The sequence below is a fragment of the Myxocyprinus asiaticus genome, chromosome 1, assembly GCF_019703515.2.
Source record: "Myxocyprinus asiaticus isolate MX2 ecotype Aquarium Trade chromosome 1, UBuf_Myxa_2, whole genome shotgun sequence".
Lineage (NCBI taxonomy): Eukaryota > Metazoa > Chordata > Actinopteri > Cypriniformes > Catostomidae > Myxocyprinus > Myxocyprinus asiaticus.
Window position 1 is genome coordinate 3888346 of NC_059344.1, and position 18648 is coordinate 3906993.

The following is an 18648-nucleotide window of genomic DNA, read 5'->3' on the forward strand; positions in this document are numbered from 1 at the left end:
AGACCAAGCCTATACAATCTAGAGCGGGTCCAATAGAATCGATGTAAAATCTTAAATTGCATAAGGCACACCCTTGCATCTCTAGATGTAGACTTGAAATTTTTTAGAATCCTAGCCCACACTCCCTCTTCCAATACCAAGTTTAAATCTTTCTCCCATAATCTCTTGAGAGAAGTTGAAGCTCCGTCCCCCAGACTCTGAATTAGTAGGGAGTAATACACTGATTCCGTTCACAAGTCCGATCCTCGCATGGCGTCACGTGACTCAGAAATTAGCATAATTAATTCTGATTCAAAGTAATGGCCAGTATCGGCCAATCACTGCCAACCATGGTAAAATAAAATTTACCATTATACATTCTGAATCTACGTACTGATTACCATTGTCCCATGTCGACCAACCATGTTGAGTGGTGCAAACATCATCTGCAGCCACAAACTGAACTTTTGAATGGAAGTTTTGAATGTATGCACTTAGCTGCATAGGAAAGCTATAGGATGCTTCCTTGCTGCCATTCTCCCTATTTAGTGAATGATTTAACCTCCAGTGTGCTGTCTGTCTGCACTGGTCTCAGAACAGTTTGAAATGCACTTTATTTTCACCCTAACTCCGTATATGTCCTCTGAAAGCAACATTTTCCATCTTTTTAATGCACCCATTGATAATGCACAGTACATATTGTATTTCTAAGAGAAAAATAGCCCTATAGTCCTCGTCTGTGGTTATTGTGTTTAACCTCAAGCCGTTTCACGATAAATCTGTAAAATTTTCACAAATTATTTCATGGGAGACGGGAGTTAAGGGGATCTGCCAATATCCCTTTGTCAAATCCAGTGTCGAATAAAAGTGAGCCACGCCTAACTGATCAAGCAGTTCATCAATCCGAGGCATTGGGTATGCATTAAATTTAGAAGCCGCATTGACTTTTTTTTATAATCCACACAGAAACGGACCTAACCGTCGCTCTTCAGAATCAGCACCACCGGGCAGTCACTGTGGGATTACTCTATTACCCCCATATCTAGCATGGCCTTTAATTCTTCCCGAACAACTTTTTTTTTTGTGTTCGGGTAATCGGTAGGGACAACTACGTACCACTACCCCAGGGGTTGTTTTGATAAGATGCTCTATGAAATTCGTACGACTGGGAAGAGGTGAGAACACGTCTGAGAATTCTCCTTGCAACCTGGCAACCTCTGTGTTGGTCAGAGTTGATCTCCACAGGTGACCGGGGTGACTATAGGTGGCTTTTAAGTTAACCTCCGGTCCGAGCTCCTCCCTCTCCGGAACCACCATCGCCAAAGTCACGGGGACCGCCTCTCTCCACAGTTTTAGGAGGTTGAGGTGGTAAATCTGATGTGCTCCATCTCTATCCGTTCGTTTCACCTCATAATTGATTTCCCAAACTCACCGTGTGACCTCAAAGGGTCCTCGCCACTTGGCGAGTAATTTAGAGCTCAATGTGGGGATCAATACAAGGACTTCATCTCCTGGTGTAAATTTCCATAGCCAAGTAACCCTATTATACAACTGGCTTTGACGTTCTTGAGCCTGGAGAAAATTCTCCAGTGCTAATTGCCCCAGTGTGTGGAGATTTGCTCTCAGGTCAAGAACATATTGAATTTAGTTTTTGCTGTTCAAAAGTCCCTCCTCCCATGAGCATGCGATAATTCAAATGGGGAGAACTGGCCAAGAAATGCTGGCCAATTCATTCCCAAGAGGATGGGTGAGGCGGGAATTAACCGCAGCCTCAACACTATGTTTTTGTCACTGAAATTGAATATTGACATCTCTTCAGGATAACGTCCTGGTTACTTTCATAACCTCTATTCCCTGATGGATGAAACAAGACGTTGTGTTGATGTAGTGACACTAGGGGTCACTCTTGGGAGCCCCAAACACCTCTGCTTTTTGAAAAAAGGCCAATGGGAATTGGCGAGTGGAATTTGCATGCGGGTATAAAATGAGCTGGTATGTAACCACTCATTCAGGTTTTGTGCTGAGGAGCCGAGACAAGGTCCCAGCCATTTCAGCAGGTAGTTCAGTGTTGTGGCAAGAGGGACACAACATCTCATTCCCTCCATCAGGGAACAGAGGTTACGAAAGTAACCAGGACATTCCCTATCTGTCACTCACTCGACGTTGTGTCAACGTAGTGACACTAGGGGTCCCTATACAAAATGCCACAACTAGCTGAACTGTGTTACGTGGACTGGTGGTGCGAGATGGGCAGACCGCTGTGTGCCTCGTAGCCAGCGCACAAGGCCATCACGTAACCTCCCCCAACGCTCTTATGAGCGTCGAACGGTCCTTTGGGAACAAGGTGACTGTCCAACAAATAGGGACAGGCTAGCCCAACCGTGGCCTCTTTTCCTCTTTTTTCTCCCCAAAAAGAGTGGAAGTTGTTAACCGACTGGGGGCCATAAATGTCTATGTCAGGGGGGAGTGTCACTCCCAAGGGGAAGACACTGCAGAGACCACACCCCGCCCAGAGAAAGGGGGGGTATTTTGAGTGGAAATACGTCACATGGTCTTACCGAGTCTTGTCGGAAGTATGTCATGTGGAGAAGTCCCATGGTAGGTCCTACCCGAGGGGGGAGGAGTTTCTACAAACATGGTGACTGGGGGCATACATCACATGGGGTCACCTATGGGGAACCACCACATGTGCAGCACCTATCTCAGTACAGGGCCTAATTAGCACACGTACTGGGCTGGCAGCGAGTTTCTCCACAAACTCATCTGCCACAGGGCTAAGGAGGAAAGCCATCCAGGGATCACATCTTGTGAACACGACTGGGAGTCAAAAGCGCACGTCTTAACCTCATGGGAGGGGAAAGGAGCTATGCGCAAGCGGTACACCCGGCGAACTGTCCCTGAACTTACCTGTTCGGACCTGACAACACATGGGACGAAACCGGCTCAACACGGAGATTATAGAACCTCGCAAAGGTGTTGGGTGTTGCCCAGCCCACTGCTCTGCAGATGTCTGCCAAAGAGGCGCCACTGGTCAGGGCCCAGGAGGCCGCTACACTCCTAGTAGAGTGGGCTCATAACCCCACGGGGGGCGGCACGTCCTGGGCGTGATATGCCATCACGATGGCGTCAACGACTCAGTGGGCGATCCTCTGTTTGGTGACAGCGCTTCCTTTCCGCTGTCCACCAAAACAGACAAAGAGCTGCTCGGAGCTTCTAAAGCTCTGCATGTGATCCAAATAAATGCATAAAGCATGCAACGGACACAGCAACGCCAAAGCTGGGTCTGCCTCCTCTTGGGGCAGCACTTGCAGGTTCACCACCTGATCCCTAAACAGGGTCATGGGAACCTTAGGCACATAGCAAGGTCGGGGTCTCAGGATCATGTGAGAGTAACCTGGACCGAACTCCAGGCACGATTCGCTGACAGAGAATGCCTGCAGGTCCCCTACCCTCTTGATGGAAGTGAGTGCAGTCAGAAGGGCAGTCTTCAAAGAGAGTGCCTTAAGCTCAACTGACTCCAGGGGCTCAAAGGGAGCACCCCATAGACCCCGAAGGACTACAGAGAGGTCCCACGAGGGCATGAGGCATGGTCTGGAAGGATTCAACCTCCTAGCGCCTCTCGGGAACCTGATGATCAAGTCGTGCTCCCCCAAATACAAACCATCCACTGCCTCGTGATGCGCCGAAATGGCAGCTACATACACCTTCAAGGTGGAGGGGGACAGCTGCCCCTCCAGCCTCTCCTGCAGGAAGGAAAGCACCGATCCGACTGCACATCTCTGGGGGTCTTCGCGTTGGGAAGAACACCATTTAGTGAACAGATGCCACTTCAAGGCATACAGGCGCCTCGTAGAGGGAGCCCTAGCCTGAATGATCGTGCCACTTAGGTCTTCCGCATCCTGTCCAAGGGCCAGACGTGGAGATTCCAGAGGTCTGGTCAAGTGTGCCAAATGGTGCCCCGGAATTGCCGGGGGGGGGTGGGCTGGGGGGGCTGTTGTGAGTAGTGTGAGGTCTGAGAACCATGTCTGGGTGGGCCAGTAGGATCACGTGAGAGTAATGTGAGAGCCGCTGGGGTGGTCTTTCCATCTAACAAAGGAAAAACCGCGACTGCAATGTTGCCATGGTCACGCTCTTGCAGTGAGAACCTGACCCGTCCACGAACACTGTCAGTGCCCAAGCACATAAGACTGCGATCGTGGCCATCGGAAGCGGAGAGGTAATGACCGCAACCAGGAAATACACACAAACAGAGAGGCATCTTTAAAAAGACGCTCTCTGTTAATGCCTCTTTTAAGAAGGGAAAATATACTCTTTTAGTAGGAAGAGTATACTCTTTTAGCTGCTGAAGCGCCCAGGGGTGTTCTCTACACTTCACCAATGCAAGAGGGGGAGAGGCCGCTGTAATGCGCTGTAAATCCAACAGCTTTTCGAGGTGAATGGATCGGCAGAGTAATTCAGCTCACTGAACACAACCGCTCGGCTCTGAAGAGAAAATCTGAATGAGTGGTTGCATACCAGCTCCTTTTATACCCGTATTTCTGGGGGAGTGACATGCAAATTCCACTCGCCAATTCCCATTGCCTTTTTTCAAAAAGCAGAGGTGTTTGGGGCTCCCAAGAGTGACCCCTAGTGTCACTACATCGACACAATGTTGATTAAGTGACAGATAGGGAACTGTGGATATACATGCACACCTTCACCCACTGGCTTTTATCCAAAGCCTCAGACTGAATCAAGCTTTGGTGAATGGAGGTTTGATTACAACCTGAATCCACCAAGGCTTGATATGTACCCCCCTTAATAATCACAGGTATGCAGTACATTCTAGCTTGATTGGGGGCGGCCTGCAGTGCATTGGGGACCCGGACCAATGTTCCCACCTCCATCACCGGGCACTGGTCCTGGAAATGCCTGGCCTCCCCACAGCTCCATCAAACAGGCACAGACTTCCCACCCACGGCGGCGGATTCAACAACCTGAGAGTGAGAGCGGAGAGGAATAGGGGAAACTGCTGGGTTATGCAGTCCTCAAAGCTGGGGAGCTGGTTTGGGAGGGGGAACTCCCCGTTTCTGGGGAGGAGGAACAGGACGGGAGGAAGGGGAGGGAATCAATGGAGGGGAGACAGGAGAGAGAGAGAGAGAAAGGATCCCAGGGCTCACCGGCTCCCGAATACGCCGCCATATGGTCTTCTGCCAGCTGGATGGCCATATGGTGCGACGCTGGGCGATGGCACTGGACCCACTCCACCGTCCTTCTCGGAAGTCGAGAAATAAACTGCTCCAGTACCACCAGATCGATCACAGTCCTGACGTTGCGTTGCTCAGCCAGCAACCACCTCTGGCAGGTGTCCCGGAGCTGCAGGGCAACCAAGGGTCAGAGTGTAGAAGCATTGGCGCTGTTGCTCTGGGGTCTGGCCAATCCGTTGCAGGATGGCTTTCCTTAAGTTTGCATACACCAGAAGGTTCTCCACTGGCAACTGCTGCGCCACGAGTTTGGCCCCCCGGACAGTAGTGGAATCAAGCGGACCGCCCACTGGGTGTTTGACCAACCACATGCCTACATCATTCACTCATAGAGCTCCAGTAAGGCCTCCGGATCGTCTTGGGGACACATCTTGAAGAGCAGCACCTGGGGCGGGGTGGTTGTGGGGTCCGTGGTTGCAGCAGCAGCCCCCTCCTGGGGTAGCAAGCTCCGGAGCACCTGCCGGTCCGCCACTTGGGCCTGGAGGAGTGCGATGAACCACTGCTCCTGCTCTGCGTGCAGCTCAAGGAGGGCCTGATGCTGTGACTGCTGGATGCTGGCAAGGGTCTTGAACACTCTCTCCAGAAGTGAGACTTCCATGGCGGCTTTCTTCCTCCTTAAATCCCGGGTTTCTGCACCACTGTGTCAAATTCTTTAACTCTCTGCAAGGAGGAAGTAGGAGACGGTAAGATTAAACTCAAAAGGGTATTTATTTTTTAACACAAATTCGCTTTTCAGCATGTCATGGTGTACACAGAGGACTCTGCTTCGTGTGTGTCTCTCTCTCTCCACTGGGGTCAGGCTCGCACTTAAAACAATCTCCAACTCTCACTGCAATGACAAACAGCTGTTAGAGACAATCATTGACAGGTGATGATCCTCACCGTTCTCATCTTCCGATCTCGCTCTCCATTCACAAGCCAGCACTCGACCATGCCACCACCACCACAGTTTGATATTCTGGTAATAAGTACTTTCTATACGAAGTACATTTTCATTATTAGACAACAAATGTGATTGCTGGAAGTGTTCAGAGGTGACGTGCACCCTGATATATTTAATTACGCATTGTGCCATGTAAGCTTGGACAGACAGATGAAGACATTAGCTTGACTATGCCAAACCCTGCTATTGCTCGATTAAAACTACACATGTAAATGTACTGATTGTCGGGTTTACTCAAGACAAGGTATTGTTGGGTTTCTCAAAACAAAGGCAGAGTGTTGTGGAGTTACTCTAAACAGGATAGTGTTGGTTTATCTAAGCAAAGGCTTTTCATTGTTGGGTTAATTAAGGCCGTGTATTGTTGGGTTTCTCAAAATAGAGGCAGAGTGTTATTGAGTTACTCTAGACAGGATAGTTTTGGGTTTCTCTAAATAGATGCAATATAGGGATGTGTTTCTGTAAAAAAGAGTTAGGGTATTTTGGGGTTAATCTAAATAGAGACAGGCTACTGTTGGGTTTCTCAAAATACAGACAGAGCATTGTCAGGTCACTCTAAACAGACAGGATAGTATTGGGTTACTCTAAATAGAGGCAAGGTACAGCTGGGTTTCTATTAATAGAGACAGGTGTTGAATGTTTTCTCAAAATAGAGGCAAATTATTGTTTGGTTACTCTAGACAGGATATTGTTGAGTTTCTATAAATAGAGACAGATAATTTTATTTCATCTAGGCAGGATAGTGTTGGGTCTCACAATACAGAGGCAGAGTATTGTTGGTCTACTCTAGGCAGGATATTGTCGGGGTTCTCTTAAATGAATTAATAACATTTTTACTCATATACATTTCTATTGACCCTATACTGAGTCATAGTATTACAACATCAAAGTCTGTTTAATATGGAGGAAGGAACTCAAATTAGAATCCTCTCAGTAGGTGTCTCTCTCACACACACACAGTGAATTGTCATTCTGTTGCCTTGGATGTTCCGGTTCTTCAAAGAGACTTCAGCAATTCAGCCATAACCAGATGTCTAAGAACTGACATTATTTCATTAATGAGACGAGAGAGAGAGAGTGAGAGAGTGGGAGAGACTGTTATTATTGTATTATCTCTGTGCTGCTGGTATTACATAACTCTAGTTATAGAATGAGTCACTCTTCCTCGCCTCAGTACTGTGACGTACATTTGTTACCATCTATTTGGGTGCATGTGTATGTGTGCGAATGCAGCCAGGCACATTATCTGACTGCCATGGATTTTTGAGCAGTCACAGAGAGTGATGATTAATGCCTGGGAAACGGCAGCAGTCTTATAGGCAAACACAGCCGCATTTGTGTACATTCACCCAACAATTCCACAAATTTTAATACTGGTTATTGCTTTTTATGACTCTAAACATTTTACTCCAAGGCCCCTATTTCATGCCCGCGAAAGGCGCAAGGTTGTGCACTATGCCTTCTCCAATTTACGCTAAATCTAAGTGCAATTTCCGTGCAACACGCAATTGGGAATGGATGAGAGTACACGATCCATGGGTATATATGTTCAAACTGTGGGTGTATGCACGAAAAGAGCATTAACAGGGAATTTCACAAACAGCAACCGGTAATTACATAAATACAGTTGCTAGCCAATATGTTGCCAACTTCATATGAATGGGCTGTCTTCATTTATATCACTGTTGCTTGGCAATTAAATCAAACCTGATCTAACACATTCGCACAATTTTGTAAACCCACTTCACCTCACTTCAAACATTCAAAAAGCATGAACTTTTTTTTTTATTTAAAGATCGAGGTAAGGGATTCTGCAGGTACCTTCTGTTACTATTACAAGTAAACTGGTAACAATGTTTTACAATATTATATTACATTAGAAAAGCTTAAAATCTTGTCTGATATATGGCGGAGATGTGTTAGGGTCGGACTGGTAAGTAATTTTTTTAAGGGCTTAGCAAAGGTCAAAGAAGTTCAACTATACTCTCATGCAATAAAAATGTTTTCAAAAAAAATAAATAAAACAAAATGTAAATGGTTTAATTAAACAAACCAATAACAAACTCACAATAAAAACTGGAGAATAAAAAAGTCATAAATACTCATGGAAATTGAAAATGATACTAAATTAAGGATGGAGACAACGATTTGCACTTATGTTAGTGAAATCTGGCAGAGATGTTATAAAATTAAAAACGCACACACACCATTATGATCTTGTTGGTATGAAAAGAATGTACATTTTATTACGTTTGGATAGACAATATCAATGAACTGACAGCATCTAAAATGTAAACCCTTTAACTTCAGAAATGTACACATCTTCCTCTGAAGACTGGCCGATCTTATATTTATTAGTAAATGATGGAGAGAGATGCCTGTGAGAGACCTTTTAAGATAAAATTTAAAATGATGTATAAATTAAATCCAGATGGGAGCCATCATGTGCAATTTTGCACTTTTGCACTTAGTATGTGATGGTGTTAAACATATTTAATAAATATATGATTTATCATTATTATTTATATTAAACACAGTAAAATCAACCTGTAAATTACAAGAATTCAATATGCTTCGTGCCTCAACATATTCATAACATTTGCACATTTCTGAAATAGTTCAAACTTCAATACTTTAACTTTGTACATATCAGTGCCTATCCTAACGTATGAAAATGTATGGGTGCCAGAACCACACTTTGCATGTGAATATCTATGAATACTAATGAGACCACGTTGCACACACACACAGACACACACACACAGTTGGCATCATGGGTGGAGAGGTGAGACAGAAGGGTGAAAGATGAGATTTGACTGAAAGGTTCTTACCTTCCTCGGTCATTGACTGATAATATTTTAGCTTGCCATAAGTCCCCAGCTCTACAATATCACACACAGAGATAAGGGTAAGGCAATGCACGCTAGAACATGTATACAAGCGCACAACAGCACACACACAAAAACACAAGCACATAGGCGTATGAATGCCGGTCTGAATGGTGATGTTATAAGGCCAAACAAATCTCTCCCTAAGCCGATCTCACGAGCATAAGTGCACAAAAAATGAAAAATGAAAACAAAAGGGGGAAAAAAAAGTACAAATAGGCCTTACACTTTATACAGGTATTATTTACAGGTATATTTCCCATTTTACAGAGAAGGAAAAGCACATCCCTCATGTCATTCCAAACCCGTATGACTTTCTTCTTTCCATTTCCAATTTCCAGCTGCTCTTTCCATACAAAAGAAGTAGATAGTAACCAGGAGTCTTCAAGTTGAAAAAAGTACAAAACAGCACTACTCAGGCCAAACAAACTCTACGCAAGTACGTAAATGCAGTTGCGAGCGCTTAGCCGCTGCACTGCCATCGTGCGGTCTGGTTGAACATGCTTAATATGCATTCTTGCGTTACTGTGATGGGAACAAACCTTAGTAATCAAGGTGGCAAAAGAGTTACCTTCAAATGTCTGCACCATTAAACTGGATGTGTTATTATTCTGGTAAGTTGCTATTAAAATGTTGACTTTAACTTACATGCTCAGCAGTATTCTCTTCAAACTGTTGCTCAGCCATGACAGTAGTTCATGTGAACAGTTCACACTAATCATGCAACATTGACCCCTTGCAGCACCATTAAGAATGCAACGCGTAGTTGCATTGTGTTAAGAACTGCAGTCTGACACATTTCAGAATGTGCACTGCAAGATGCGTCTGCGTTCACGTACTTGCGTAGAGTATGTTTCGGCCCTTACAGTAGTCCTGGAGCTAGCAACTAATTAAATTACGATATACAGTAGCGCACAAGTTATGGCGTAACATGTAGCCTGACCTCATGGAAGTTATGTGACACTGGCGATGTTTTAAAAAAAAAGACATTATGTGGTTCATTATACGTTTCACAGCAGTTCCGAGGTGAAAGGTCCACTGTGAGGCGCAGTGTTTTCTTCTGAACAGATGAGGTTTTTAAGGTTGATGCTCTATCGAGTTTTAAAACTCCAGTATCGACCTCCCTACCCTAAACCTTAAACCTAAACCTAACCGATAAGCAAATCTGAGATGAAAACCACAATTGCTGATGCAACCATGTCATTTTGTGGTGCTTCTATGACACTTTCCGCTCACATCTTGACATGTGCTCTTCACAACTCGTATCCTGGTCCTTTGCATCGCAAGTGCAACACTCTCTCACTTGATATAAAATGTAGTTGATTATGTAATAAAAACGTTAAAATGTATCGCCTTACAAGTCATGCGCTATAGTAAAAGTGATTTTAGATCATTTTCTTTCATATAAGTCGAAAAAAGTCATAATCTAACATTTTACTTGTTTTTTGTTTTTTGTTTGATGTAAATAAAAGTCATTGTTGTTGTAGGGCCTCTAGGGTTAATTTCACCTCAAAACTGCTAAGATACATACAATGACTCTCACTTTGACTAAGTGAGCTGCCAAACAAGTTTGAGTACTCAATTTTGGCCTCAAGTACCGCAATCCAAATCAATGTTATTCCATGATTCGAGAATGTTCCAGTGGATATCTTGTGTGCTTCAGTGGAAGCAAGGAGTTGATGTGGCCAATGTCACACATTTGCTTACGTTCGATAAGTGACATAGAAATAGTGCGGGATCTTAAATTTTACTTATTCATGCCATTATAACTGCTCATGTTTTACGTGTTTTCTACATCCTTAAGATTATCAGGTTTAAATGGGATTTTAAATCCCCAATTTTCATTGTAGTCTCAGACTTTAGAACCCCATTATATAATGAGACCTTATATGATACTGTATGGGCCTCACAGATGTTATAGACACATCTCATGTCCGTGTTAAGTGATCAAACCAGAGACCTTGCAGAATGACCTCTGCAGCTGTTGCATCCCAGCGGCATACAGCTTTTAACATTGATTCAGCCAGAAAAGGGTGTGTAAGAGTGAGTGTGCATATATGTGTGATCGTGTTACATAATAAAGGTTGCACACACTAACCTATCAGATGGTTACTGGCATGTGTGAATGTCTGTGCATGTTCGTAAGCAATCAATGGGAAGGAATGTATGACAGATGCTGGTGTATTTATGAATGTGTGTGTGAGTGGGCAGCTAGCTCCACAAATAGACAAATTGTTGGTCTGGTGTGAGGTTGAGCACAATAATCAATACAAACTGCCGCTCAGAGGTCAAACACAGTCGAAAAATACAAACAAACACACACACACACACACACACACACACACAGACAGACCAAACCACTGCACATTATGACTGAAATGTCTCTGATAAGCTGAAAGGTTATTGAGAGCTGTAGTAGTGTGTGATTTGCGAGTGTGTCTGTGTGAAATGAGAAGGATGAACTGCGTGCACATGTGGAAAACCAGGCAGCATTCATTAATCATGTGTTTGACATCAATAAATTAACTTTCAATTAATCAATCCATGCGGGAGTGTTGATTGTGCATGTGTGAGTGTGTGTCACAGTCAGTTTCTGCTGATTCACTCTCAGCTCACATCACACTCAAAGTGTGCACTGCGGTGTAAGCAAAGCTACTTCGAAAATGTAGTTGCCAAGCTACAAACTGTTCACACTTTAAAGCAGTGTTCATTTTTAAACGTTTTTTTGTTTTATTTTCATAAAAAAAAAAAAATGTTTCATGTCATTTCATTCATTAATTTAGGTCATTTTAACTCAAATTTGTCAAAAATAAATAAATAAAAAAAAAATAAAATTGGGCTGTAAATTGATAAAAAAAAAAAAAAAAAAAATCAAATTAATTATTTAACATGCCAAAAAATGTAATAGAAATAGTCACAATTTTATTGCATATATATATATATATTTCTTGAGAAAGGCCCCCAAATAAAGGTTATTCAATATAAACAATCCACAATAATTCAAATCATTAAAATATAATATGTAGGGCCTTTAATAAATAATAATAAATCAGATATTCAGATTGAAATATCTTGCATTATTGTGGCAGATGAGTAAAGCATTGGTTACAAAATAAATAAAATGGCTTTCAGTCAATATTAGGGATGTGCACGGTTACCATTTTTAACATTCGATTAACTGCGAGGTTTCACGAACGGTTAATCGTTTTTTCTTCGGGAGTAGGAACACGGGAATATATAACGTTTGTTGCGATGGTATTTCCTCAAACACAACTCAAAATAGCAGCAAATAAAGTGCACAGTGAGCTGTGTGCCTAAGTAGCATAATGCATACATCTTCAAATGATAAAATCTCACATTAAATTCAAACAAAAATAATCAAACTGTTACTGCCTGTGTATGCGCTGTGCCCGGGCAAGTTCACATTTCCGCATGGCAGCGAATGCAAGTATTGTCCTGTGCGTGGATTTACACTGCTGTGGTTAAATAGCCTCTTCGGGGTGCTTTGATTTTTAAATGGTTAAAAATCAAATGGCATTGTCTAATAATAGGACGTACTGTAAATATGCACACCAGAGCAAAAGGGAAAAACACTGTCTTACCATTTATCAAGCACTGAAACTTTGCTAGGTGAAAAACAACCTTTAATCATGTTCTCAACTTATTCAGAATGCAGCACAACACACACACACACACACACACACACACACACATATATATACTATATATATATATATATATATATATATATATATATATATATATATATATATAAACTGTTATAGCCAAATTCCCAGTGAAATACAACACAATCCATAATCCTTAAGCAAGATCCACCAATCAGGAATGGGAATTGTGACACAAGAGCTCAACAGTGACCTCCTGTTAAGCAATGAAAATGATGATAAAATGTTGAAATTGTTTTAACATTGTTGTTCATTTCAAAATTGATTGGTTTTGTTTTAAGGCTTCTAACTCTTTATCGAAGAATATTTTGTAATGTCTATGGAGAAAATGAATCCGAAACCATTGTTGTTGAAAAAAAGTGGCTGGTCATTGTTGCACTCTATAATGGTTTAATTGAAGCTTTTGTCCCAAAATATAGCTTTATCTAGTTATCTATTGCTGGGGTTTTATGAACAATTTAAAACAGATCTTGTGCTGTGTTAGGGAGTTAGATGGGTTAAATGGGGTGGGGCAGTAGCGAATAAAACACTGAATAAAAAGTGATAAAACACATATGGAAACTTTAGCAAAAGAAACAGAATCCAGTATCCATTACTGAATACTGAGAGGAAATAACAATAAACATTGCAACAGACAGGTGAGCAGGACACAAGGCTCAATTTTTGGTGTATGTGTGTTGGGGGAGTAAAGGGTGGGTGATGTGGCGGGGCAGGGGGAACAGGGGTGGGGGAGTGGGGGGGTTCAGCTATGACTGTGATGACAATGAGATTTAGAGAATAACTTACCAGAGTCAGCAAATTCTGAGGATACAGTAGACAGAAAGACAGAGAGAGAGAGAGACAGAGAAAAAGACAGAGAGATGATAAAGAACATAAGCAGGAAAATACGGTTTAGCTCTAGTGCAAAGCCATGACGTGAATAGAAAGATGAGATGTGCCACTATTGTTAAAATCCCCAAAAACATGTGTGCAGAGTGTAAAATCGAATTAAGTGTTTTATTGTTAAAACCTATGAATTGTGGGGCGAATTCACTAAACATTTGTGCCAGTTTTGAGTGCCGCATTTCAACAAAACTCACTAACCATCCACAATCCAGTTTAACCAGGTACTAAATGTACTGAAGTAGCACTGCACCGTGAGTATTTAATTCAAGTCATTGTCATTCTTTTCAAAGCAAAGATATCCACTTTTGGTAACACTTTATAATAACCACATGGTATAAAGTATTTGTAAAGCATTAGTTTATAGTTAATTAATAATTTATAAATTATTGTTAGTACATTATTAATACATGAATAGGCTACATACAAATAGTATGCTACTATTATATAGCAACAACATTAAAAGCACCTGCCTAATATTGTGTAGGTCCCCCTCGTGCTGCCAAAACAGCGCCAACCCGCATCTCAGAATAGCATTCTGAGATGATATTCTTCTCACCACAATTGTACAGAGCGGTTATCTGAGTTACCATAGACTTTGTCAGTTCGAACCAGTCTGGCCAGTCTCTGTTGACCTCTCTCATCAACAAGGCATTTCATTCCACAGAACTGCCGCTCACTGGATGTTTTTTTGTTTTTGGCACCATTCGGAGTAAATTCAAGAGACTGTTGTGTGTAAAAATCCCAGGAGATCAGCAGTTACGGAAATACTCTAACCAGTCCGTCTGGCACCAACAATCTTCCATGCGATTATCTAATCAGCTAATTGTGTGGCAACAGTGCAGTGCATAAAATCATGCAGATACGGGTCATGAGCTTCAGCTAATGTTCACATCAACCATCAGAATAGGAAAAAAAATTTTGATCTCAGTGATTTGGACCGTGGCATATTTGTTGGTGCCAGATGGGCAGCAATATTTTGGGCATGGTTGTGCCAGAACCTGATTTGAATAATTCCTTTACTGAATTGGGTGCTTAAACAGCGCATGCAAATAAACCACGTTTTCAGTAGCCGCAATTCATCCCCTCATAAATCTGCATTGCTATGTACTGACCTAACACAACTGACATTGTTATTTTGCTGGAATATTAATTAAAGGTTTTATTAAAGGTGAAGAGTATAATTTCACCCGGTCAACCACATTGCTTTCCTGAATATACTAAATTGACCCTGAGTGAATACGGACACGTTCAACGTATGACTGTTTTGTAATAGGCCTACTCTTTTTAGTCAATACCCCGTGCATGCAACGACGACACACATAGACGATGACCGCGTCCGTGGGTCGAGAAAATGAGGGTGGCGTGGTCAGGCCACGTGGACTGGCATTCGGCAATGTGGACAACCTTTTAAATAGTAGAAGTAAAATGTACGGACATGTTATGGTAATGAGAATTGGGGGATGAAGTGTGCTTAAGTGTCCTGAAAATAATGTCACAATGGAAAAAATCTGGCGACTGAAAGTTGCAGCATGTTCTCATTGCCGCCGGTCTTGTAGTGCGGTCTTGTCATTGAAGCACACAGTCTGCGATCAGTCGTGAAGTGTGTGCACCAACACAACAGTAAACACAAAATATTTAAGTGTGTTTCAGTCTTGTAGTGTGCGCTTGGCTTTAGCAGCTCTAACTGCAGGGAAACAGATGGAGGAACACGTCTTTAAATTTTGAACATTAATACTGGTAATTTATGGATCAGATAAAAAGGGAAATGATTTGAAATGGAAACATATTCTGAATAAATAAATAAATAAACAGATGTGCAGTTTAGCCACTTTTAAAAACGTATTGGTCCCACCCTATTTTGCACCCTAAATGGGTTAATCTCAGGAAAACATATCCAGGGTCCTCATGTATTAAACTTGACCTTGTGCTCACCACAACAGACAGATTTTGTGAATGCACAAGTGTTCAGATTTATAAAACTGTTCTGACTCTGAATTCTGATTGGCTGAGCCCCGTTCAACACAACTGCGCAACTGAATATAAACGCACACATGGCATAGAACATTCTGTATTAATGTGCCAGGTTTTAATAGCCTACAGTTAGAAAAATGAACTACAGTATATACACTGGCAGCCTAAAGTTTAGAATAATGTACAGATTTTGCTCTTATGGAAAGAAATTGGTACTTTTATTCACCAAAGTGGCATTCAACTGATCACAATGTATAAAAAATGTTCTGAACTTCTTAAACTACTTCAGAGAGTTCTCATCAAAAAGTCCTCCACATGCAGCAATGACAGCTATGCAGATCCTTGACATTCTAGCTGTCAGTTTGTCCAGATACTCAGGTGACATTTCACCCCACACTTCCTGTAGCACTTGCCATAGATGTGGCGGTCTTGTCGGGCACTTCTCACGCACCTTACAGTCTAGCTGATCCCACAAAAGCTCAATGGGGTTAAGATCCATAACACTCTTTTCCAATTATCTGTTGTCAAATGTCTGTGTTTCTTTGCCCACTTTAACCTTTTCTTTTTGATTTTCTGTTTCAAAAGTGGCCTTTTCTTTACAATTCTTCCCATAAGGCCTGTGCCCCTGAGTCTTCTCTTTACTGTTGTACATGAAACTGGTGTTGAGTGGGTAGAATTCAATGAAGCTGTCAGCTGAGGACATGTGAGGCGTCTATTTCTCAAACTAGAGACTCTGATGTACTTATCCTCTTGTTTAGTTGTACATCTGGTCTTCCACATCTCTTTCTGTCCTTGTTAGAGCCAGTTGTCCTTTGTCTTTGAAGACTGTAGTGTACACATTTGTATGAAATCTTCAGTTTTTTGGCAATTTCAAGCATTATATAGCCTTCATTCCTCAAAACAATGATGACTGATGAGTTTCTAGAGAAAGCTGTTTCTTTTTTGCCATTTTTGACCTAATATTGACCTTAAGACATGCCAGTCTATTGCATACAGTGGCAACTCAAAAACAAACACAAAGACAATGTTAAGCTTCTTTTAACAAACCAAATAGCTTTTAACTGTGTTTGATATAATGGCAAGTGATTTTCTAGTACCAAATTAGCAATTTAGCATGATTACTCAAGGATAAGGTGTTGGAGTGATGGCTGCTGGAAATGGGGCCTGTCTAGATTTGATCAAAAATTACTTTTTTCAAATAGTGATGGTGCGTTGGGGTCTGGGTAGCTCAGCGAGTATTGACGCTGACTAAGACCCCTGGAGTCGAGAGTTTGAATCCAGGGCATGCTGAGTGACTCCAGCCAGGTCTCCTAAGCAACCAAATTGGCCTGGTTGCTAGGGTGGGTAGAGTCACATGGGGTAACCTCCTCGTGGTCGTGATTAGGGGTTCTCGCTCTCAGTGGGGCGCGTGGTAAGTTGTGCGTGGATCACGAAGAGTAGCGTGAGCCTCCATGTGCTGGGAGTCTCCGCGGTGTCATGCACAGCGAGCCACGTGTTAAGATGCACAGATTGACGGTCTCAGAAGTGGAGGCAACTGAGACTTGTCCTCCGCTACCTGGATTGAGGTGAGTAACCACGCCACCACGAGGACCTACTAAGTAGTGGGAATTGGGCATTCCAGATTGGGAGAAAAGGGAATAACAATTTTCTTTTTTTTTAAATTGTGATGATGCTGTTTTTTACATCAGTAATGTCCTGACTATACTTTTTGATCAGTTGAATGCCACTTTGGTGAATTAAAGTACCAATTTCCTTCTGAAACAGCAAAATCTGTACATAATTACAAACTTTTGGCCACCAGTGTAACTAGGTGGAAGAATTGGTTATTCAGATTATTATTAAAAATACATTAAAATGCTTAATAAAAATTGGTTTTATAAAAGCAACCACTCAAGTCCATGCGTTATATTGATTTTCACCCCGCTACGCATCGTGCCTTGTAACTCAGGGCCTCTCAAGACTTCTTGCTTTATTTTACTATGCATAACCTTTATTATAACCTTGTTATCCAAACACATGATACTACCATATTTAACACTACAAAAAAATTATAACAAAATTGGAAAACAGGAGATACCCTGCAAAAAAAGAAAAGAAAAAAGAAAAAGAAAAATTCTTAATTAGTATTTTCATCTTGTTTTCATGTACAAATGTCTAAATATTGTTAAAACAATATATATTTATTTGACAAGCAAAATGACAAGATATTAAGTCTTGTTATCAGAAAAATCTGACAAAATGTATTACATTTCTAAATAAACAAGAAAAAAATAAATCTGCCAAAGGGGTAAGAAAAATAGACGTATTTTTTCTTTGAAATAAGTTTATTTTTCTTACCCCATTAGCAAATAGATTTTTTCTCTTTCTAAGCATAAACCTCAATAAATTTGGTTAATTTCTATAAGCAAACAAAACAAATTGTCTTATGCCATTTTGCTTGTCAATACATTTATCTTGTTTTAAGAATGTTTAGATGATTTTAAAGGAAAACAATAATGGAAGACAAAGATACTAATAGAGTGTAGAGACCGTACAGTAAATATTGCAAGTGTAAAAGATAGACGCTACTGCTTAAAATTATTTCATAGTAAAGTACCTTAATTCTTTAAACAATATTAATTTACTTCAGAAACATATTTTTTTAAGACAGACTTGTTTTCAGATAATATGCCTTGAAAATAATTGCATTATTCACAGTCCCTTGGAAGATTATGCAATTTATACACCTGAACAGATTTAGAAAAATAAAATTACATTATAATTTGCATAAAGAAAATGAAGCCCATTTATTTATAGAATCATTTATATTTTCATGACAGTTAAGCACCCCCCCCACCCAAAAAAAATAAAAATAAAAAAAATATATATATATATATAATAGGCCTCCTATCATTAAAATGTGAAATTGTATAAATATATACTGTATGTTAGCAGATGCTTTTATACAAAGCAGTATATAGAGCATTTAATCTATACATTTTATCAGTTCATGCATTCCCAGGAATCGAACCCCTGATCTCAGCATTACATAGCACCCTGTTCTACCAGCTGAGCTA

The 18648-nt window shown here is 41.4% G+C and overlaps 1 protein-coding gene across 3 annotated transcripts in view; it reads right to left on the minus strand.

Annotated features, from left to right (window-relative positions):
• The window catches only part of LOC127441617 (sodium/potassium/calcium exchanger 2-like), a 91358-nt gene that overhangs the window by 32479 nt on the left and 40231 nt on the right, over positions 1-18648 (minus strand). For 2 of the 3 annotated variants that reach the window (XM_051699229.1, XM_051699219.1), the window contains 2 exons: positions 13523-13537; positions 8994-9044 (listed from right to left, as the gene is read on the minus strand). In XM_051699229.1, coding sequence (XP_051555189.1) covers positions 8994-9044; positions 13523-13537 — 66 coding nt within the window. The remainder of the gene's footprint in view (positions 1-8993; positions 9045-13522; positions 13538-18648) is intronic. The other variant, XM_051699239.1, reaches the window with a different exon arrangement.